This window comes from Ranitomeya variabilis, chromosome 4, assembly GCF_051348905.1.
Source record: "Ranitomeya variabilis isolate aRanVar5 chromosome 4, aRanVar5.hap1, whole genome shotgun sequence".
In the NCBI taxonomy this organism is placed as follows: domain Eukaryota; kingdom Metazoa; phylum Chordata; class Amphibia; order Anura; family Dendrobatidae; genus Ranitomeya; species Ranitomeya variabilis.
The window spans coordinates 239,146,596-239,170,342 of record NC_135235.1 but is presented as its reverse complement, the minus strand read 5'-3'; the positions used below and the strand labels follow the sequence as shown (position 1 = coordinate 239,170,342).

The window sequence follows — 23,747 nt, the reverse complement described above, 5'->3', positions numbered from 1 at the left end:
CGGAGGGTCAATTCCCCCAATCTACCCCCAGAATAACACGGAGGGTCAGCGCCCCCAGAATAACACGGAGGGTCAGTGCCTCCAGAATAACATGGAGGGTCAGTGCCCCCAATCTACCCCCAGAATAACACGGAGGGTCTGTTCTCCCAGAATAACAGGGAGGGTCAGCGCCCCCAATCTACCCCCAGAATAACATGGAGGGTCAGTGCCCCCAGAATAACACAGAGGGTCCGTGCCCCCAGAATAACACGGAGGGTCTGTTCTCCCAGAATAACACGGAGGGTCAGTGCCCCCAGAATAACACGGAGGGTCAGTGCCCCCAATCTACCCCCAGAATAACACGGAGGATCAGTGCCCCCAATCTACCCCCAGAATAACACGGAGGGTCAGCGCCCCCAATCTACCCCCAGAATAACACGGAGGGTCAGTGCCCCCAGAATAACACGGAGGGTCAGTGCCTCCAGAATAACACGGAGGGTCAGTGCCTCCAGAATAACACGGAGGGTCAGTGCCTCCAGAATAACACGGAGGGTCAGTGCCCCCAATATACCCCCAGAATAACACGGAGGGTCAGCGCCCCCAGAATAACACGGAGGGTCAGCGCCCACAGAATAACACGGAGGGTCAGCGCCCCCAGAATAACACGGAGGGTCAGTGCCTCCAGAATAACACGGAGGGTCAGTGCCCCCAATCTACCCCCAGAATAACACGGAGGGTCAGCGCCCCTAGAATAACACGGAGGGTCAGTGCCCCCAGAATAACACGGAGGGTCAGTGCCCCCAATCTACCCCCAGAATAACACGGAGGATCAGTGCCCCCAATCTACCCCCAGAATAACACGGAGGGTCAGCGCCCCCAATCTACCCCCAGAATAACACGGAGGGTCAGTGCCCCCAGAATAACACGGAGGGTCAGTGCCTCCAGAATAACATGGAGGGTCAGTGCCCCCAATCTACCCCCAGAATAATACGGAGGGTCAGTGTCCCCAGAAAAACACGGAGGGTCAGTGCCTCCAGAATAACACGGAGGGTCAGTGCCTCCAGAATAACACGGAGGGTCAGTGCCTCCAGAATAACACGGAGGGTCAGTGCCCCCAATCTACCCCCAGAATAACACGGAGGGTCAGCGCCCCCAGAATAACACGGAGGGTCAGTGCCCACAGAATAACACGGAGGGTCAGCGCCCCCAGAATAACACGGAGGGTCAGCGCCCCCAGAATAACACGGAGGGTCAGTGCCCCCAATCTACCCCCAGAATAACACGGAGGATCAGTGCCCCCAATCTACCCCCAGAATAACACGGAGGGTCTGTTCTCCCAGAATAACACGGAGGGTCAGTGCCCCCAGAATAACACGGAGGGTCAGTGCCCCCAATCTACCCCCAGAATAACACGGAGGGTCAGCGCCCCCAATCTACCCCCAGAATAACATGGAGGGTCAGTGCCCCCAGAATAACACAGAGGGTCTGTTCTCCCAGAATAACACGGAGGGTCAGTGCCCCCAGAATAACACGGAGGGTCAGTGCCCCCAATCTACCCCCAGAATAACACGGAGGATCAGTGCCCCCAATCTATCCCCAGAATAACACGGAGGGTCAGCGCCCCCAATCTACCCCCAGAATAACATGGAGGGTCAGTGCCCCCAGAATAACACGGAGGGTCAGTGCCTCCAGAATAACATGGAGGGTCAGTGCCCCCAATCTACCCCCAGAATAACACGGAGGGTCAGTGTCCCCAGAAAAACACGGAGGGTCAGTGCCTCCAGAATAACACGGAGGGTCAGTGCCTCCAAAATAACACGGAGGGTCAGTGCCTCCAGAATAACACGGAGGGTCAGTGCCCCCAATCTACCCCCAGAATAACACGGAGGGTCAGCGCCCCCAGAATAACACGGAGGGTCAGTGCCCACAGAATAACACCGAGGCTCAGTGCCCCCAATCTACCCCCAGAATAACACGGAGGGTCAGCGCCCCCAGAATAACACGGAGGGTCAGCGCCCCCAGAATAACACAGAGGGTCAGCGCCCCCAGAATAACACGGAGGGTCAGTGCCCACAGAAGAACACCGAGGCTCAGTGCCCCCAATCTACCCCCAGAATAACACGGAGGGTCAGCGTCCCCAGAATAACACGGAGGGTCAGCGCCCCCAGAATAACACGGAGGGTCAGCGCCCCCAGAATAACACGGAGGGTCAGTGCCCCCAATCTACCCCCAGAATAACACGGAGGGTCAGTGCCCCCAGAATAACACGGACGGTCAGCGCCCCCAGAATAACACGGAGGGTCAATTCCCCCAATCTACCCCCAGAATAACACGGAGGGTCAGCGCCCCCAGAATAACACGGAGGGTCAGTGCCTCCAGAATAACATGGAGGGTCAGTGCCCCCAATCTATCCCCAGAATAACACGGAGGGTCTGTTCTCCCAGAATAACAGGGAGGGTCAGTGCCCCCAGAATAACACGGAGGGTCAGCGCCCCCAGAATAACACGGAGGGTCAGCGCCCCCAGAATAACACGGAGGGTCAGTGCCCCCAATCTACCCCCAGAATAACACGGAGGATCAGTGCCCCCAATCTACCCCCAGAATAACACGGAGGGTCTGTTCTCCCAGAATAACACGGAGGGTCAGTGCCCCCAGAATAACACGGAGGGTCAGTGCCCCCAATCTACCCCCAGAATAACACGGAGGGTCAGCGCCCCCAATCTACCCCCAGAATAACATGGAGGGTCAGTGCCCCCAGAATAACACAGAGGGTCTGTTCTCCCAGAATAACACGGAGGGTCAGTGCCCCCAGAATAACACGGAGGGTCAGTGCCCCCAATCTACCCCCAGAATAACACGGAGGATCAGTGCCCCCAATCTATCCCCAGAATAACACGGAGGGTCAGCGCCCCCAATCTACCCCCAGAATAACATGGAGGGTCAGTGCCCCCAGAATAACACGGAGGGTCAGTGCCTCCAGAATAACATGGAGGGTCAGTGCCCCCAATCTACCCCCAGAATAACACGGAGGGTCAGCGCCCCCAGAATAACACGGAGGGTCAGTGCCTCCAGAATAACACGGAGGGTCAGTGCCTCCAAAATAACACGGAGGGTCAGTGCCTCCAGAATAACACGGAGGGTCAGTGCCCCCAATCTACCCCCAGAATAACACGGAGGGTCAGCGCCCCCAGAATAACACGGAGGGTCAGTGCCCACAGAATAACACCGAGGCTCAGTGCCCCCAATCTACCCCCAGAATAACACGGAGGGTCAGCGCCCCCAGAATAACACGGAGGGTCAGCGCCCCCAGAATAACACGGAGGGTCAGCGCCCCCAGAATAACACAGAGGGTCAGCGCCCCCAGAATAACACGGAGGGTCAGTGCCCCCAATCTACCCCCAGAATAACACGGAGGGTCAGCGTCCCCAGAATAACACAGAGGGTCAGCGCCCCCAGAATAACACGGAGGGTCAGCGCCCCCAGAATAACACGGAGGGTCAGTGCCCCCAATCTACCCCCAGAATAACACGGAGGGTCAGTGCCCCCAGAATAACACGGACGGTCAGCGCCCCCAGAATAACACGGAGGGTCAATTCCCCCAATCTACCCCCAGAATAACACGGAGGGTCAGCGCCCCCAGAATAACACGGAGGGTCAGTGCCTCCAGAATAACATGGAGGGTCAGTGCCCCCAATCTACCCCCAGAATAACACGGAGGGTCTGTTCTCCCAGAATAACAGGGAGGGTCAGTGCCCCCAGAATAACACGGAGGGTCAGCACCCCCAATCTACACCCAGAATATCACGGAGGGTCAGCGCCCCCAATCTACCCCCAGAATAACACGGAGGGTCAGTGTCCCCAGAATAACACGGAGGGTCAGTGCCTCCAGAATAACACGGAGGGTCAGTGCCCCCAATCTACCCCCAGAATAACACGGAGGGTCAGCGCCCCCAAAATAACACGGAGGGTCAGTGCCCACAGAATAACACGGAGGCTCAGTGCCCCCAATCTATCCCCAGAATAACACGGAGGGTCAGCGCCCCCAGAATAACACGGAGGGTCAGCGCCCCCAGAATAACACGGAGGGTCAGCGCCCCAGAATAACACGGAGGATCAGCGCCCCCAGAATAACACGGAGGGTCAGTGCCCCCAGAATAACACGGAGGGTCAGCGCCCCCAGAATTACACGGAGGGTCAATGCCCCCAGAATAAGGCCGGCGTCACACTAGCGAGTTTTACGGACGTATGAGAGGTGCAGAAAATACGGATTGCATACGGTACAATGTTCTTTATGGCCCTGCTCCTATCTGCCGTATTTTACTGATACGTATTATACGGTCTTGTACGGCCGTAGAAAATCGCAGCATGCTGCGTTTGTCACCATATTGCGCAAAAAATCATCAATGAAAGTCTATGGGGGCGAGAAAAATACGGATTACACACGGACCATGGGTGTGACTTGCGAGAAATGCGCACCCGTGTTATAGAGAAAAGCCGGCAATTCACCGCGGTGTACAGTAAAATCACACTGACAGAATAGAATAGGTAGAATAAATGTCTACACATAGAATAGGTATATATATATATATATATATATATATATATATATATATATATATATATATATATATATATATATATATATATATATATACACACTCACTGGCCACTTTATTAGGTACACCTGTCCAACTTCTTGTTAACACTTAATTTCTAATCAGCCAATCACATGGCGGCAACTCAGTGCATTTAGGCATGTAGACATGGTCAAGACAATCTCCTGCAGTTCAAACCGAGCATCAGTATGGGGAAGAAAGGTGATTTGAGTGCCTTTGAACGTGGCATGGTTGTTGGTGCCAGAAGGGCTGGTCTGAGTATTTCAGAAACTGCTGATCTACTGGGATTTTCACGCACAACCATCTCTAGGGTTTACAGAGAATGGTCCGAAAAACAAAAAAAATCCAGTGAGCGGCAGTTCTGTGGGCGGAAATGCCTTGTTGATGCCAGAGGTCAGAGGAGAATGGGCAGACTGGTTCGAGCTGATAGAAAGGCAACAGTGACTCAAATCGCCACCCGTTACAACCAAGGTAGGCCTAAGAGCATCTCTGAACGCACAGTGCGTCGAACTTTGAGGCAGATGGGCTACAGCAGCAGAAGACCACACCGGGTACCACTCCTTTCAGCTAAGAACAGGAAACTGAGGCTACAATTTGCACAAGCTCATCGAAATTGGACAGTAGAAGATTGGAAAAACGTTGCTTGGTCTGATGAGTCTCGATTTCTGCTGCGACATTCGGATGGTAGGGTCAGAATTTGGCGTAAACAACATGAAATCTTTGGGATGTGGTGGAACGGGAGATTCGCATCAGGGATGTGCAGCCGACAAATCTGCGGCAACTGTGTGATGCCATCATGTCAATATGGACCAAAATCTCTGAGGAATGCTTCCAGCACCTTGTTGAATCTATGCCACGAAGAATTGAGGCAGTTCTGAAGGCAAAAGGGGGTCCAACCCGTTACTAGCATGGTGTACCTAATAAAGTGGCCAGTGAGTGTATATATATATATATATTTATATTTCATACAGCGCTAGATATCATAAAAGCCGGTAATTCAATTGCCGGCTTTTGTTCTCTCCTTCCCAAACCCGACATATGAGACATGGTTTACATACAGTAAACCATCTCATATCCCTTTTTTTTGCATATTCCACACTACTAATGTTAGTAGTGTGTTTGTGCAATATTTGGGCCCTCTATTAAATTAAAGGATTAAATCGCGGAAAAAATTGGCGTGGGCTCCCGCGCAAATTTCTCCGCCAGAGTGGTAAAGCCAGTGACTGAGGGCAGAAATTAATAGCCTAGGGAGGTACCATGGTTATTGGCCCCCCTGGCTAAAAACATCTGCCCCCTGCCACCCCAGAAAAGGCACATCTGGAAGATGCGCCTATTCTGGCACTTGGCCACTCTCTTCCCACTCCCGTGTAGCGGTGGGATATGGGGTAATGAAGGGTTAATGTCACCTTGCTATTGTAAGGTGACATTAAGCCAGATTAATAATGGAGAGGCATCAATTATGACACCTATCCATTATTAATCCAATAGTACGAAATAGTTAAAAAAACACACATTATTACAAAGTACTTTAATGAAATAAAGACACAGGGTGTTGTAATATTTTATTAGACTCTTAATCCACCTGAAGACCCTCGTTCTGTAAAAAAGGAAAAAAAAAAAAAAAACAACAATATCCCATACCTTCCGTCGTTCTGGTCACATCCCACGATGTAAATCCATCTGAAGGGGTTAAATCATTTTACACCCAGGAGCTCTGCTAATGCAGTGCTTGTGGATGTAAAACCCCGGGGAATGAATGGAAAGCAGGGGAATGTCCTGTAGTTACCTTGAGTCGCGGTGATGCGCCCTCTGCTGGATGTCCTCATATGAACTCGAGCCTGGGAAAAGTTCCCACGCTAGAGTTCATATGAGGACATCCAGCAGAGGGCGCATCACCGCGACTCGAGGTAACTACAGGACATTCCCCTGCTTTCCATTCATTCCCCGGGGTTTTACAGCCACGAGCACTGCATTAGCAGAGCTCCTGGGTGTAAAATTATTTAACTCCTTCAGATGGATTTACATCGTGGGACGTGACCTGAACAACGGAAGGTATGGGATATTGTTGTTTTTTTTATTTTTCCTTTTTTACAGAACGAGTGAATTACCGGCTTTTATGATATCTAGCGCTGTATGAAATATAAATATATGTATATATATATATATATATATATATATATATATGTGTCTCACTGACATATATATATATATATATATATATATATATATATATATATATATATATACCTATTCTATGTGTAGACATTTATTCTACCTATTCTATTCTGTCAGTGTGATTTTACTGTACACCGCACTGAATTGCTGGCTTTTCTCTATAACACCGTGGCGTATTTCTCGCAAGTCACACTGCTGGTCCGTGTGTAATCCGTATTTTTCTCGCCCCCATAGACTTTAAATGGCGGATTTTTTGCGCAATACGGTGACAAACGCAGCATGCTGCGATTTTCTACGGCTGTACAAGACCGTATAATACGGATCAGTAAAATACGGCAGATAGGAGCTGGGCCATAGAGAATCATTGTACCGTATGCAATCCGTATTTTCTGCACCTCTCATACGTCCGTAAAACACGCTAGTGTGACGCCGGCCTAACACGGAGGGTCAGTGCCCCCACTAGTTAGCTGGGCGAGGCTCCTGGGATGAAGGTGACTGATCTGGAATTCTCCTCGGGGCGGTTCCACCTGAATTCTCAAGGACGCAGGTGGTGGCGGATCCAGGAGGAGGAGGAGGAGGCTTCTGTGCGGGTCCCTTTCACCCTCCGAGGGCAGCGGCACTCATCACCCGGACACAAGCTGCACAGGTGAGTTCTGACCCTGGGACCGGCCCTGCTGACTGACCGGGTGCGAGGTCACATCTGACAGTCAGAAAGTTGGGGGGAAATTCCTTCAGAACATTAATGGAGGGGAGGAGGCTCCAGAGTCAGCAATCATCGAGTGAGATGTTCTAATAGAGCCGAACTCTGATTGCAGCTCTGGATGTGACAGGTGTCTGACATTGTAATTCATAATCAGTAGAAGAGAACTAAGATGTCCACAGGGGGCGCCACCAGTCCTCCATCCGGGGGGATATTCATGTCTGGAGCCTGTAGAAGGGCCACTGGTGTCTGAGGCTTCTCTGTTATCAGCGATTATTAATAGCACGAAGCGAAGAATGTGTCAGATTAATGGCAGAATGGCGATAACATAGGTGGTGACGGAGCACGGCGACCTTCACAAGTCCCCGAAACTGTCTGTGTGGGCACTACTACTCCCATCCTCTGTATCTACACTGCAGAGTACGCTCCTGTATATATACACTGCACAGTACCCTCCTGTATATATATATACACTGCACAGTACCACTCCTCCTGTATATATATACACTGCACAGTACCACTCCTCCTGTATATATACACTGCACAGTACCACTCCTCCTGTATATATACACTGCACAGTACCACTCCTCCTGTATATACACTGCACAGTACCACTCCTCCTGTATACACACCACACAATACCACTCCTCCTGTCCTGTATATATACACTGCACAGTACCACTCCTCCTGTATATATACACTGCACAGTACCACTCCTCCTGTATATATACACTGCACAGTACCACTCCTCCTGTCCTGTATATATACACTCCCTTGAGGAAGGGACATCCGAAACGCGTGTCGGGAGGAGGGGGACACCGCGGCGCCTGTCCAGCATTATTACTATCTGGTATGTGTTCGGCTCCCATGCTTTGTAAGACCTACTCTTTCTTGTATCCCCACTGTTGGGTTATTGTGTACATATAAGAATAGTTGGTTATGGTGGACTGTGTATGGGTTCCATATTTCATTATATTGTCTGGACTATGGGTGCCGCTCTGTTCCCCTTATATGCAACCATGGCTTGAGGGCCGGTTTTAACCCTTCATTGTCACTGTTTGGCCTGTTTATATTTTGCATATCAATAAAGTTGTTATTTAGATTTATTTTTGGACTAGTACATAATTTTTCTGTGGTAATATATTAATCTTGGTGTGTCCTGCACATTTTCTCCATTTGGCTTCTACATATGGCACCATGTGGGTTCATCCTGTTAGAAGCCATACATGCATTCCATGTTTCTATGTATATATACACTGCACAGTACCTCTCCTCCTGTCCTGTATATATACACTGCACAGTACCACTCCTCCTGTATATATACACTGCACAGTACCGCTCCTCCTGTCCTGTATATATACACTGCACAGTACCACTCCTTCTGTCCTGTATATATACACTGCACAGTACCACTCCTCCTGTCCTGTGTATATACACTGCACAGTACCTCTCCTCCTGTATATATACACTGCACAGTACCACTCCTCCTGTCCTGTATATATACTGCACAGTACCGCTCCTCCTGTCCTGTATATATACACTGCACAGTACCTCTCCTCCTGTCCTGTATATATACACTGCACAGTACCACTCCTCCTGTATATATACACTGCACAGTACCACTCCTCCTGTCCTGTATATATACTGCACAGTACCGCTCCTCCTGTCCTGTATATATACACTGCACAGTACCTCTCCTCCTGTCCTGTATATATACACTGCACAGTACCACTCCTCCTGTATATATACACTGCACAGTACCACTCCTCCTGTCCTGTATATATACTGCACAGTACCACTCCTCCTGTCCTGTGTATATACACTGCACAGTACCACTCCTCCTGTCTTGTATATATACACTGAACAGTACCACTCCTCCTGTCCTGTATATACACTGCACAGTACCACTCCTCCTGTCCTGTATATATACACTGCACAGTACCACTCCTCCTGTCTTGTATATATACACTGCACAGTACCACTCCTCCTGTCCTGTATATATACACTGCACAGTACCACTCCTCCTGTATATATATACACTGCACAGTACCACTCCTCCTGTCCTGTATATATACACTGCACAGTACCACTCCTCCTGTCCTGTATATATACACTGCACAGTACCACTCCTCCTGTATATATACACTGCACAGTACCACTCCTCCTGTCCTGTATATATACACTGCACAGTACCGCTCCTCCTGTATATATACACTGAACAGTACCACTCCTCCTGTCCTGTATACTGTATATACACTGCACAGTACCGCTCCTCCTGTCCTGTATATATACACTGCACAGTACCACTCCTCCTGTCCTGTATATACACTGCACAGTACCACTCCTCCTGTCCTGTATATATACACTGCACAGTACCACTCCTCCTGTCTTGTATATATACACTGCACAGTACCACTCCTCCTGTCCTGTATATATACACTGCACAGTACCACTCCTCCTGTCCTGTATATATACACTGCACAGTACCACTCCTCCTGTATATATACACTGCACAGTACCACTCCTCCTGTCCTGTATATATACACTGCACAGTACCGCTCCTCCTGTATATATACACTGAACAGTACCACTCCTCCTGTCCTGTATACTGTATATACACTGCACAGTACTGCGCCTCCTGTCTTGTTGTCACGACTCACCGGGAGGATAGGTGGTTTGGTTGCCGCTGGTTCTTTCTCAAGGGGTTTTATCTATATCCATCTTCCCAGTTCCGGTTTGGAACTTGCAGCTCTCTGGTGCCCCCTTACCCTCATGTCAGACAGGGTACTGCACCTAGGATAATTAGTTGCCAGAAAGGCTGCCTTAGTTTGGACTAGCTAATGGGCCCACTGCAGCGAGGGCAATATAACTACTCCCACTCAGGCGGGAACAATAATTATCAACGCCGTCCGTCGCTACCGGGTTTCCCAAACGCACAGGACAAATCCGCTGCCACCAGCTCCAATTCCTTAATTAATAATGGGTCCGGAGCCAACCCAAATTATTAGTGTAATTCACTACAGAGGATGTGACAGTACGTTATAGAGCAAGGAGAAACAAAGCTAGTAATTTTATATATTATACTCCAAAAAGGTAGGCAGTGTTTACAAAATTATGAAAAGATATTATAAAAGTAGACCAGTATCGCATGTACAAATAATTACAAATAATTAGGGATTAACAGAAGAAAATCAACTTACGGTTCATTCATATCGTGGCTGACCATGTGGATGGGGGAAGAGAGCATATGTCAAAATTCATCAGAGAAGCTTGCAGAGCTGCTGTTAGCTCTTTTCCTGGGCAAAGACTGCCTCATAACTCAGCAAGGTTAAGATATGAACTCTGGTCGTGACATCCGAGTGGGCAGAGCTATGGAATGCACTCCTACTATCTCAGAGGGACTCAGAGTTATGGAACATTCATATCCCCCCATAGCTACAGGATGTAACCTCGTATAGCGACGACGGAATGACCATTGATCTTGTTTTGTGACTAGCATTCTGTTAAGACCAAACTTGACCTGGCTATGCACCGCGAGTGAGCAGTAATTCGTTTCTCAGATACCAAGGGTACAGGAAATTGGAAAACGCACTGGGTGATGGGCCGGCTGATGCACATACCAAAGATATAACTTTCATATCTGTGTCACTAATTGGGGGTCAAGTTATGCCTTACTATTACATTTCTCCATGAACAAAACAGTACATGGTTTCAGACAAAAGACTGGTTTTCTGCACACTCTTGCATTCGAGAGGGAGGGGGGACAAAGTCCCACACTGGAGTTTCAAGTTACAGCTGTATACAGGGGGGAGGGAGTTGCCTGCAGGCCAAGAGAGAAGAAGAGCTTTCTAGGCAGAGTGAAGAGGCGGGGTCGGAAAAGCCCACAACGTGTATCTGCTCAGCTCTTGGATGTAGCAGAGCTCAGTGTGCATGATAATAGACAATCAAATACCTCATGTTCCTGACACTTGTGTTATATAACATTATATTATATGAATGTCTTTGCTCTGCCGTGTCATCACTCTTGTCACTGTATTTTGTTCCTCAGGAGCAGCGATCACAAGGGGATGATTCACGATTGCTGCAATCATTCGGAAGATGTAAAGCAGAAAAGAGCCATATGAAGCGACTGATCCTGGGAGCTTACAATCTTCAGAGGGCCCTGTCCTGTAACTTCACAGTCCTTTATGATTTGCCTCTGAATCTCTTTAATAGACCCTCAATGATTTTATTATAACCTGCTGCCCCTGAAAAACTATGGATTCCCTGGTAATTGAACAGGGGGACACAGAGGAAAAACTTCTAGCACGGAAAGATGTGCTTAGACCTTTCCCCAGAACACGTAGGACGATGAAAGGTGAGGGCGGAATGATTGATGGAGACCACCAAGGGGCAGTATACACTGATTGCAATTATATATTCTTAAAAGTGCACAGACCCTAAATTATGGTCCGAGAGTCATATCTCCCAACTTTGGAGAAACAAGAATGAAAAGCGCAAACTTTACAGTGCACAATGGCATTTTTTTATTTATTACAAACCTGTACCCTAACCTCATCCAGTCTTTTATAGAACTCTGGCAAAAATTAAGAGACCACCACATCAAACCCCTGTCATGGCCGCCCAATCTCCAGACCTGAACCCCACTGAAAACCTCTGGAATGTAATCAAGAGGAACATGGATCGTCCCAAACCTTCAATCAGAGAACGGCTGACATTATTGTACCAGGAGTGGCATTTTTTTGTTATTTTGACCTTTTCTCATTTTCAGAAAAAAAAATACAAAATGTATTGCTTGGAACTTCAGAGACATGTTGTCAGTAATTTATAGACTAAAAGAACAATTTACATTTTACTAAAAAATATACCTATAAAGAGAAAATCAGACAAAGGAACATTTTACAGTGGTCTCTTAATTTTTGCCAGAGCTACGTATGGCCACATAGAAATATTATCCTAGTAAGGTCCATTAGTATTCGCATACAATATGCCTCCACAACCTCCTGCAAACAATATGATGTCCCCATAATACATTCCCCCCACACAGTATGATGTCCCCATAGTACATTCCTCACAAACAGTATGATGTCCCCACGGTACATTCCCCCCACACGGTATGATGTCCCTACGGTACATTCCCCACACACAGTATGATGTCCCCACAGTACATTCCCCCCACACAGTATGATGTCTCCACAGTACATTCTTCACACACAGTATGATGTCCTCACAGTACATTCCCCCCACACGGTATGATGTCCCCACAGTACATTCCCCCCACACGGTATGATGTCCCCACAGTACATTCCCCCCACACGGTACGATGTTCTCACAGTACATTCCCCCCACACGGTACATTCCCCCCACACTGTATGATGTCCCCACAGTACATTTCCCCCACACAGTACATTCCCCCCACACATATATACAATGAAATAGAGCAAAAAAGTCCACAAATGCATAATTAATTGCTAAAAATCGAAATGGCGTTTTATTACAAAAATCAATAATACAATACAGCAACACAATCAAAAATCAAACACTGCAGAAATGTGCTGTAAGCACTCTGCAAAATAGAAGGGGGCAATAAGGAGGAAACATGACGGAAAAATTGAGTTGGAGGAGGTGCAAATAGTAAATCCTTTTGTTGGATGGAAGTAAGTCTAGAAAACATCAATCTACACAGGGTCCCACAGGTATCCCATAAATACAACCAGCGAAAGTTATACAGTAAATATCATAGGCTTACCCATGTCAGTTGTCAGGAAGAGTACCCCCTCCTTCTCGATATCCCCGAACGCACGTTTCACCAAATGGCTTTTTCAACAGGGTTCTGACAACATATAATAAAAAGAATGGTGGATATACTCAATTTAGAGAGAGAATAAGACAAAAAATGCCCAATAATTCCTATAACGCACAGGCACAACGAGATATGAATGGCGGAACAAAGCACAATAAAATAGATCTATAGGGCTAGGTCAGTCAAAGGAATGGAGCGAAACTCAACTTTTCGTTTAGACCCTTCGGAGTCAGGGTGTCAAGGGTGAAGATCCACTTGCACTCTCGTTGTGCTAGTATTTTGGTCATGTTACCACCCCTGACCTCCATGTATCTTGATATTTACTGTATAACTTTCGCTGGTTGTATTTATGGGATACCTGTGGGACCCTGTATAGATTGATGTTTTCTAGACTTACTTCCATCCAACAAAAGGATTTACTATTTGCACCTCCTCCAACTCAATTTTTCCGTCATGTTTCCTCCTTATTGTCCCCTTCTATGTTGCAGAGTGCTTACAGCACATTTCTGCAGTGTTTGATTTTTTATTGTGTTGCTGTATTGTATTATTGATTTTTGTAATAAAACGCCATTTCGATTTTTAGCAATTAATTATGCATTTGTGGACTTTTTTGCTCTATTTCATTGTATATATCCCTGCTTGGAGTAGTCCCATTGATTGGACACCCTGTGGGTGTTCTGGGAGAGCTGAGGTCTTTCGCTCTCAGCCACGGTTCATTTCAGTGCTTCATTATTGTGTGATTAATTCCCCCCACACAGTATGATGTCTCCACAGTACATTCCCCCCACATGGTATGATGTATCCACAGTACGCTCCCCCTACACTCAGTATGCTGTCCCCACAGTACATTCCCCCCACATACTATGATGCTCCACACAGTATATTCCCCCACTTTCAGTATATCACCACAGTACATCCCCCCCCCACACACAGTATGATGTCCTCACAGTACATACACCCCCCCACAGTATGGTGTCCCCACAGTAAATTCCCCTACGCACACAGTATGATGCCCTTACAGTACATTCCCCACACAGTATGATGTGTCCGATGTACATTCCACCACACACAGTATGATTCCTCCACACGGTATGATGTCCCCACAACCCTCCACATACAGTATGATGCCCCCACGGTACCTTCCCCCCACACTGTATGATGTATTCACAGTACATTCCCCACACACAGTATGATGTCCCTACAGTACATTCCCCCCACACTGTAAGATGTCTCCACAGTACATTCCCCCACACAGTATTATATCCCCACAGTACATCCCTCACACAATATAATGTCCCCACCGTACATTCCCCCCACACAGTATGATGTCCCCACAGTATATTCCCCCCATACAGTATTATATCCCCACAGTACATCCCCCCACAGTATGATGTCCCCACAGTACATTCCTCATACACAGTATGATATCCCCACAGTACATTCCTCACACACAGTATGATGTCCCCACAGTACATTCCTCGCACACAGCATGATGTCCCCACAGTACATTACCCCCACACAGTATGATGTCCCTACAGTACATTCCTCTTAAGGTACCTTCACACTAAGCGACTTTGCAGCGAGAACGACGACGATCCGTGATGTTGCAGCGTCCTGGATAGCGATCTCGTTGTGTTTGACACGCAGCAGCGATCTGGATCCCGCTGTGATATTGCTGGTCGGAGCTAGAAGTCCAGAACTTTTTTTTGTCGCTGATCACCCGCTGTCATCGCTGGATCAGTGTGTGTGACACTGATCCAGCGATGTGTTCACTTGTAACCAGGGTAAATATCGGGTTACTAAGCGCAGGGCCGCGCTTAGTAACCCGATATTTACCCTGGTTACCATTGTAAAAGTAAAAAAAAAAAAACACTACATACTCACCTTCTGATGTCTGTCACGTCCCCCGCCGGCGGCTTCCCTGCACTGAATGTGTCAGCAGCGGCCGGCCGTAAAGCAGAGCACAGCGGTGATGTCACCGCTGTGCTCTGCTTTACGGCCGGCCGGCACTGACACATTCAGTGCAGGGAAGCCGCCGGCGGGGGACGTGACAGACATCAGAAGGTGAGTATGTAGTGTTTTTTTTTTTTTACTTTTACAATGGTAACCAGGGTAAATATCGGGTTACTAAGCACGGCCCTGCGCTTAGTAACCCGATGTTTACCCTGGTTACTCGAGTGCTGCAGGGGGACTTCGGCATCGTTCAAGACAGTTTCAATGATGCCGAAGTCGTTCCCCTGATCATTGGTCGCTGGAGAGAGCTGTCTGTGTGACAGCTCCCCAGCGACCACACGACTTACCAACGATCGCATCGCTGGTCGTGATCGACCATGGAGGGATATGTCAAGAGTTGGTGCTGGGGTGGGAGTGCCTTTATCAGTGCTGGTAAAAGTGTGGAGTAGTGTGCAGAGATCTCCAGAACAGACTCCTGATCTTTCCTTCTTTCCCGCAGCGTTCCTCCTGGGAGTGAAGGACATCCTGTTCCGCGTGGGCGATGACTGGTATTTCCTCTTTGCTCTGGGGGTCATCATGGCTCTCATCAGCTTCACCATGGACTTCACCATCTCTAAATTACTGAATGGTATATATGGTCCTCTACTTATAGTTACAGGTGGAGGATGTGCCACATGACTAATCCTGGAGTTTCTGCCCCTTCATGTCTCCCCACAGCTCAGCGGTGGCTCCAGCAGGAACTGGGGGACAACAGCCTGCTCAGATACCTCTCCTGGGTCGTGTACCCCATCGCCCTGGTCGCCTTCTCCACCGGCTTTGCTCAGAGTATCACCCCTCACTCTGGGGGTAAGAGCACTTATAATTGATTAGTTATATCCCATGATGCATTACTGCCTGCTGCCGTTATGTAAATCTTTCCGCTCCTGGGCGGAGCTTTGGTGTCACATGACCTGATAACAACATAAGTGTGAGGAGTCTGACTTGTAACTGTTGCAGAATTAGGATGCACAAACTGCTACAATGTAGAGACTGTAACCATGACGGTGGAGGGCGTGCACTGAGGGGTGGAGCTTATACACACGATGGAGGGGCTTTAGGGGAATTTTACATAATTACTCGGTGACTTCACGCCTCCATGGGTCATGTGAGATTCTGAAGCGATGTCACGTCCCGCACACAGGAACGGTGCAATTTCTGGATGAAAAGCTGCCATATTTCTTTTTTACCCACAGGCTCAGGAATCCCAGAACTGAAGACAATCCTCACTGGCGTTATCCTGGAGGAATATCTGACTATCAAGAACTTTGGGGCCAAGGTGGTGGGTCTGACCTGCACCCTGTCCGCGGGTAGCACCATATTCCTGGGCAAAACGGTGAGTGCTGGGGTCAATGGTCCCATCTACATGGGGTCACTGTGTAGTGTTGGCCTGTACCCCATACAGAGCTGAGGTGGTCCCTTCCTGTCATTGCAGGGCCCCTTTGTCCATCTGTCCAGCATGATCGCTGCATACCTCGGACGGATGAGGACCTCTGTCACTGGACACTATGAGGTCAGTATCCCAAAACCCTGTCCTTCATTACAGACTGTATCCAGCAGGGGGCAATGCTGCGGCTCCACTGCTGAGGGGTCACAACCCGGGGGTCACCATGGGGAAAGAAATGACCCCAGGATCCTGCGTAACTCTACAATTACCTCCACAGAACAAGAGCAAGGAGCACGAGATGCTGGTGGCAGCGGCGGCCGTGGGCATCTCCACTGTCTTTGGCGCACCCATCAGTGGTAGGGGATCTCGCCTCTTCTCCATCTCCTAATTCTTGCTCCATTAATGCTGGTGTCAGTGACGTGTGATCTCTGCAGGCGTGCTCTTCAGCGTGGAGGTGATGTCATCGCATTTCGCTGTGCGGGATTATTGGCGCGGATTCTTCGCTGCGACTTGTGGAGCCTTCATGTTCCGTCTTTTAGCCGTGTTCAATAGCGAGCAAGGTAATGTCAGGCCTGGATCCTCATACATGTATGTGAAGGCGGGGAGCAGGGTCAGCGGAGGCGGGGAGCAGGGTCAGCGGAGGCGGGGGGCAGGGTCAGCGGAGGCGGGGAGCAGAGTCAGCGGAGGCGGGGAGCAGAGTCAGCGGAGGTGGGGAGCAGAGTCAGCGGAGGCGGGGAGCAGGGTCAGCGTAGGCAGGGTCAGTGGAGGGGGGGAGCAGGGTCAGTGGAGGGGGGGAGCAGGGTCAGCGGAGACAAGGCATAGGATGCAGGGACTTCATAGCCAAGGTGTGGAATGCAGGGTCTTCAGAGGCGGGAAGCAGAGTGTAGGATCGTTGGACGCTTATAGAAAAGTGCAGGGTTTCGGAGGCGTGCTGCAGGGTGCAGAGTGCACTGTCTGTGGAGGCAAGGTGCAGAGGGCAGAGGCGGGGTGCAGAGGGCAGGGTCGGCAGAGGTGGGAGGCAGATGGCAGGGGGGTGAAGAGGGCAGGGTCGGCGGAGGTGGGAGGCAGAGGGCAGGGTCGGCGGAGGCAGGGTGCAGAGGGCAGGGTCGGCGGAGGCGGGGTGCAGAGGGCAGGGTCGGTAGACAGTAGAATTTAAATTGAGTACTTATTTTCTCCTAGAAACGATCTCTGCCATCTTCAGAACCAACTTTAAGATCACCTTCCCCTTTGACCTCCCGGAGACTTTCTTCTACATGATCCTGGGGTGAGGACGAGCGCCGCCTCTCTGATCTCTGATACGTTATGGCCATTATATGAGCTACATGATGAACATGACAGTAATGAAACACAAAATAACGGCAAAACCAATCACCACACTCCTCTATAAAGGTGCTCACAATAAAATCTGGCCACACATCAACCCTCAGGTCAACTCATCCAGACTCCTCTGTCCTCCTCCTCCTCCACACTCCTCTGTCCTCATCTTTCAGACTCCTCGGACTTCTTTCTTTCTCAGACTCCTCCGTCTTCCACCTTCTTCTCCGTCTTGCACATTCTCCTCCACACTCCGTCATCCTCCTTCTCCTCCAGATTCCTTGGTCTTTCTCCTTCTCCTCCACACTCCTTGGTCTTCCTCCTTCTGCTCCAGGCTCCTCTGTCTTCCTCCTTCTCCTCCAGGCTCCTCTGTCTTCCTCCTTCTCCTCCAGGCTCCTCTGTCTTCCTCCAGATTCCGGTCCTCCTCTTCTAGATTCCTCTGTCCTCCTCCTCCTCCACACTCCTCTGTCCTCATCTTTCAGACTCCTCGGACTTCTTCCTTTCTCAGACTCCTCCGTCTTCCACCTTCTTCTCCGTCTTGCACATTCTCCTCCAGACTCCGTCATCCTCCTTCTCCTCCAGACTCCTTGGTCTTCCTCCTTCTCCTCCAGACTCCTTGGTCTTCCTCCTTCTCCTCCAGACTCCTTGGTCTTCCTCCTCCAGGCTCCTCTGTCTTCCTCCTTCTCCTCCAGAGTCCTTGGTCTTCCTCCTTCTCCTCCAGAGTCCTTGGTCTTCCTCCTTCTCCTCCAGAGTCCTTGGTCTTCCTCCTTCTCCTCCAGAGTCCTTGGTCTTCCTCCTTCTCCTCCAGACTCCTTGGTCTTCCTCCTTCTCCTCCAGACTCCTTGGTCTTCCTCCTTCTCCTCCAGACTCCTTGGTCTTTCTCCTCCAGGCTCCTCTGTCTTCCTCTTTCTCCTCCAGGCTCATCTGTCTTCCTCCAGATCTTGGTCCTCCTCTTCTGATTCCTCTGTCCTCCTACTCCTTCTCCACACTCCTCTGTCCTCATCTTTCAGACTCCTCGGACTTCTTCCTTTCTCAGACTCCTCCGTCTTCCACCTTCTTCTCCGTCTTGCACATTCTCCTCCAGACTCCTTGATCTTCCTCCTTCTCCTCCACACTCATTGATCTTCCTCCTTCTCCTCCAGGCTCCTCTGTCTTCCTCCTTCTCCTCCATACTCCTTGGTCTTCCTCCTTCTCCTCCAGACTCCTTGGTCTTCCTCCTCCAGGCTCCTCTGTCTTCCTCCTTCTCCTCCATGCTCCTGTCTTCCTCCTTCTCCTCCAGGCTCCTCTGTCTTCCTCCAGATTCCGGTCCTCCTTTTCTAGATTCCTCTGTCCTCCTCCACACTCCTCTGTCCTCATCTTTCAGACTCCTCGGACTTCCTTTATCAGACTCCTCCGTCTTCCACCTTCTTCTCCGTCTTGCACATTCTCCTCCAGGCTCCGTCATCCTCCTTCTCCTCCAGACTCCTTGGTCTTCCTCCTTCTCCTCCAGGCTCCTCTGTCTTCCTCCTCCTCCTCCAGGCTCCTCTGTCTTCCTCCCTCTCCTCCAGACTCCTTGGTCTTCCTCCTCCTCCAGGCTCCTCTGTCTTCCTCCTTCTCCTCCAGACTCCTTGGTCTTCCTCCTCCAGGCTCCTCTGTCTTCCTTCTCCTCCAGGCTCCTGTCTTCCTCCTTCTCCTCCAGGTTCCTCGGTCTTCCTCCTTCTCCTCTGTCTTCCTCCCCCTGGCCTCACATCCAGGATTGGGCTTATAGGTTCCAACATGCCCGGTCCTCTCCATCCTGACAATATCTATGGATGTAAAGTCCGGAGACCCCCATACACCGGTCGGCCTGTGGGGCCATTACTGAGGTTCAGCCACTAGTGGAGCAGAGAATCGCTTTAGACAATCTCTGTTGTGTCCAGAGTCGAATCCTGAGGACCCGGCTTACATGGACGACTCTGCTGGTGTCAGTCAGGGAGGGTGCGTGCATTATTAGGGTGCTGATCTCTGCTCATGCAACAGGGTGATCTGCGGGACGGTGAGCTGCGCCTACCTGTTCTGCCAGCGCTGGATCCTGGGCTACGTCAGAAGGAATCCGTACACCAGCAGGATACTGGCCAACGAGTAAGTGTGAGGGTGACACAGCGCTGCCCCCCATCACATGGGCACACACCGCATGTCATCCCTGTCTGCATATCACCCTCCAGTCACATCCAGAGCGGTAACAGAAGTATTGTATTTACAGCTCTGGAAGTGACCTGAGGATAAGACTCGATGTAACAGCAGAATAGTGACTGCAGCTCTGGAGGATAACATAAAATGTAACCACAGAATAGTGATTGCAGCTCTGGAGGTGACTGGAGGATAAGACCTGATGTAACAGCAGAATAGTGAGTGCAGCTCTGGAGGTGACTGGAAGATAGAATAAAATGTAACCACAGAATAGTGAGTGCAGCTCTGGAGATGACTGGAGGACAAGACATGATGTAACAGCAGAATAGTTACCGCAGCTCTGGAGGTGACTGGAGGATAAGACACGATGTAACAGCAGAATAGCGAGTGCAGCTCTGGAGGTGACTGGAGGATAAGACTCGATGTAGCAGCAGAATAGTGACTGCAGCTCTGGAGGATAAGACACGATGTAACAGCAGAATAGTGACTACAGCTCTGGAGGTGACTGGAGGATAAGACTCGATGTAACAGCAGAATAGTGACTGCAGATCTGGAGGTGACTGAAGGATAAGACACAATGTAACAGCAGAATAGCGAGTGCAGCTCTGGAGGTAACTGGAGGATAAGACACGATGTAACAGCAGAATATTGACTGCAGCTCTGGAGATGACTGGAGGATAAGACATGCTGTAACAGCAGAATAGTGACCGCAGCTCTGGATGTGACTGGAGTGCAGGAGATGATATCACTGGAGATAGTGGAGTCGCTTGCTCTGAGTTGTCCCCTTCTCCCTCGTTGCAGTAAACCCGTGTACTCGGCATTGCTGGCGCTCCTCATAGCGTCCATTACATTTCCGGATTTCCTCGGACGGTTCCTGGCGTGTCGGGTCAGTGTTCTCTGTGGATTTCACTGTACATGAACCTGGAAGCTCAGGATGAACAGAGGCAAGCTGCTGTCATGTAATGCAGTTGAGCAGCAGGAGAAGCCACAAAGAGGGGGCTGTGACTTCCGGGGTCCTGGGGGTTATGGGCCCCGGGGAGTTCTGATCTGTGGGGTCCTGGGGGATCTTGCACTTTCCCCACAAGCCCCTTGTACCTTTTGCAGTGGTCTCTCGGATCTGTTTCTCGCAGTTTTATTCCATTTTTGTTTTTGCACCGTCCACAGCTCTCCATGAAGGAACTTCTCGTCTCCCTTTTCGATAACCGCACGTGGTGGACGCTTTCCCAGAATATGTCCTCACCGAGCCCCATAACCGTGGACCCCAATAACCTGTGGGTGGAATGGGCGAACCCGCAAATCTCCATCTTCGGCACGCTGGCGTTCTTCATCGTTATGAAGGTGCGTCGTCGTCAGATTAATGGACGGGATCCAGCGAGGACAGAACCACCGCATCGTCCTCAGTCTGGTGTTAGATTGGATGCTCCAAAGTCATGTGACATCGACCGCTACATCACTCAGTGACGTCATCAGACCTCGTGAGTGTCGGTGATGTCGTCCGACCTCGTGAGTGTCGGTGATGTCGTCCGACCTCGTGAGTGTCGGTGATGTCGTCAGACCTCGTGAGTGTCGGTGATGTCCTCAGACCTCGTGAGTGTCGGTGATGTCCTCAGACCTCGTGAGTGTCGGTGATGTCCTCAGACCTCGTGAGTGTCGGTGATGTCCTCAGACCTCGTGTCGGTGATGTCGTCAGACCTTGTGTCGGTGATGTCGTCAGACCTCGTGTCGGTGATGTCGTCCGACCTAGGGAGTGTCGGTGATGTCGTCAGACCTCGTGATGTCGTCCGACCTCGTGGGTGTCTGTGATGTCGTCCGACCTCGTGAGTGTCTGTGATGTCGTCCGACCTCGTGTCTGTGATGTCGTCCGACCTCGTGAGTGTCGGTGATGTCGTCAGACCTCGTGTCGGTGATGTCGTCAGACCTCGTGTCGGTGATGTCGTCAGACCTCGTGAGGGTCGGTGATGTCGTCCGACCTCGTGAGTGTCGGTGATGTCGTCAGACCTCGTGAGGGTCGGTGATGTCGTCCGACCTCGTGAGTGTCGGTGATGTCGTCCGACCTCGTGAGTGTCGGTGATGTCCTCAGACCTCGTGAGTGTGGGTGATGTCCTCAGACCTCGCGAGTGTGGGTAATGTCGTCCGACCTTGTGTCGGCGATGTCCTCAGACCTCGTGAGTGTCGGTGATGTCGTCAGACCTCGTGAGTGTCGGTGATGTCGTCCGACCTCGTGTCGGTGATGTCCTCAGACCTCGCGAGTGTGGGTGATGTCGTCCGAACTCGTGAGTGTCGGCGATGTCCTCAGACCTCGTGAGTGTCGGTGATGTCATCAGAGTGTTTGCCATCTCATCGTTCTGCTCTTCTTCTTTTTTTTTAGTTCTGGATGTTCATCCTCGCCACCACGATGCCACTGCCCGCTGGGTACTTCATGCCAGTCGTCATATATGGTGAGCACAACTGCAGAAGCTGAAGAAGGAGCGGATATAACAACCAACATCCCTGTGTGTGCTCTCATCATCCACAGGAGCCGCAATCGGACGATTAGTGGGTGAGACAATAGCGTATATATTCCCGGATGGTATCACCTCTGATGGCGTAGTTAACCCCATCATCCCCGGAGGGTACGCTCTAGCCGGTGAGTCCTTGTATATATTATATATGATAAATGTGACAAAGAGATGAGATCTGACAGATTTCATAGCATCCTAGAATAATAGATGGAAGGGACCACTAGGGTCCTCGTGTCCATCCCCCCCACTCAAAGCAGGATTCAGCCTGATGTCTGTCCAGCCTGTGTGAAGACTTCCATTGAAGAACTCACCACCTCTCGTGGCCGCCAGTTTTACTCATTGATCACCCTCACTGTCACCCTCCTAATATCTAGTCTGTATCTTCTCCCTTTCAGTTTACTTCCATTGTTTCTCGTGTTTCCATGTGTAGATGAGAATAATGATCCCTCTACACTATGACAGCCCCTCAGATATGTGTAGACAGCTATCAAGTCTCTTCTTAGTTTTCTTTTTTGCAGCTAAACATTCCCAGATCCTGTAACCGTTCCTCCTAGGACATACTCTGCCGTCTGCTCATCATCCTGGTCGCTCTTCTCTGAACTTGCTCCAGTTTTCCAATGTCTTTTATATAATGTGGAGCCCAGAACTGGACCCAGTATCCAGATGAGGTCTGACCAAGGAGGAGTAGAGGAGATAATTACTTCACGTGATCTAGACTGTATGCTTCTGTTAATACATCCTAGAACCGTGTTTGCCTTTTTTGCTGCTGCATCACACTGTTGACTCCTGTGCAGCCTCTGATCTATTAGTATACCCAAGTCTTTTTCACATGTGCTGTTGCTTAGTTCTATTCCTCCCATTCTGTAGATGTAATTTTCGTTTTTCTTGCCCAGATGTAGAATCTTGCATTTCTCCCTGTAATTACCATTGTATTAGTCGCTGCTCATTGTTCAAGCTTCTCTAGATCCTTCTGAATCCTTCCTCTGTCTTCTCTAGTATTAGCTTTTATTTCACTAGAGATTTACTATAGTATCTTATCCTCCAGAGCTGCACTCACTATTCTGCTGTTACATCATGTCTTATCCTCCAGAGCTGCACTCACTATTCTGCTGTAACATCATGTCTTATCCTCCAG

At 49.7% G+C, this 23,747-nt stretch overlaps 1 protein-coding gene across 2 annotated transcripts in view; it reads left to right on the top strand.

Moving 5' to 3' along the window:
* Window positions 1-23,747, top strand: part of LOC143770612 (chloride channel protein ClC-Kb-like) — a 78,943-nt gene that overhangs the window by 21,855 nt on the left and 33,341 nt on the right. The window contains exons 1-14 of one of the 2 annotated variants that reach the window (XM_077260414.1): window positions 7,307-7,416; window positions 11,519-11,827; window positions 15,726-15,854; window positions 15,944-16,072; window positions 16,459-16,598; window positions 16,698-16,775; window positions 16,927-17,005; window positions 17,084-17,209; window positions 17,829-17,913; window positions 19,962-20,063; window positions 20,913-20,997; window positions 21,276-21,449; window positions 22,480-22,549; window positions 22,627-22,737. In XM_077260414.1, the coding sequence (XP_077116529.1) occupies window positions 11,728-11,827; window positions 15,726-15,854; window positions 15,944-16,072; window positions 16,459-16,598; window positions 16,698-16,775; window positions 16,927-17,005; window positions 17,084-17,209; window positions 17,829-17,913; window positions 19,962-20,063; window positions 20,913-20,997; window positions 21,276-21,449; window positions 22,480-22,549; window positions 22,627-22,737 (1,408 nt within the window). In that variant the 5' untranslated portion in view covers window positions 7,307-7,416; window positions 11,519-11,727. Of the gene's footprint in view, window positions 1-7,306; window positions 7,417-11,518; window positions 11,828-15,725; window positions 15,855-15,943; window positions 16,073-16,458; window positions 16,599-16,697; window positions 16,776-16,926; window positions 17,006-17,083; window positions 17,210-17,828; window positions 17,914-19,961; window positions 20,064-20,912; window positions 20,998-21,275; window positions 21,450-22,479; window positions 22,550-22,626; window positions 22,738-23,747 lie in introns of those variants that run through there. The other variant, XM_077260415.1, reaches the window with a different exon arrangement.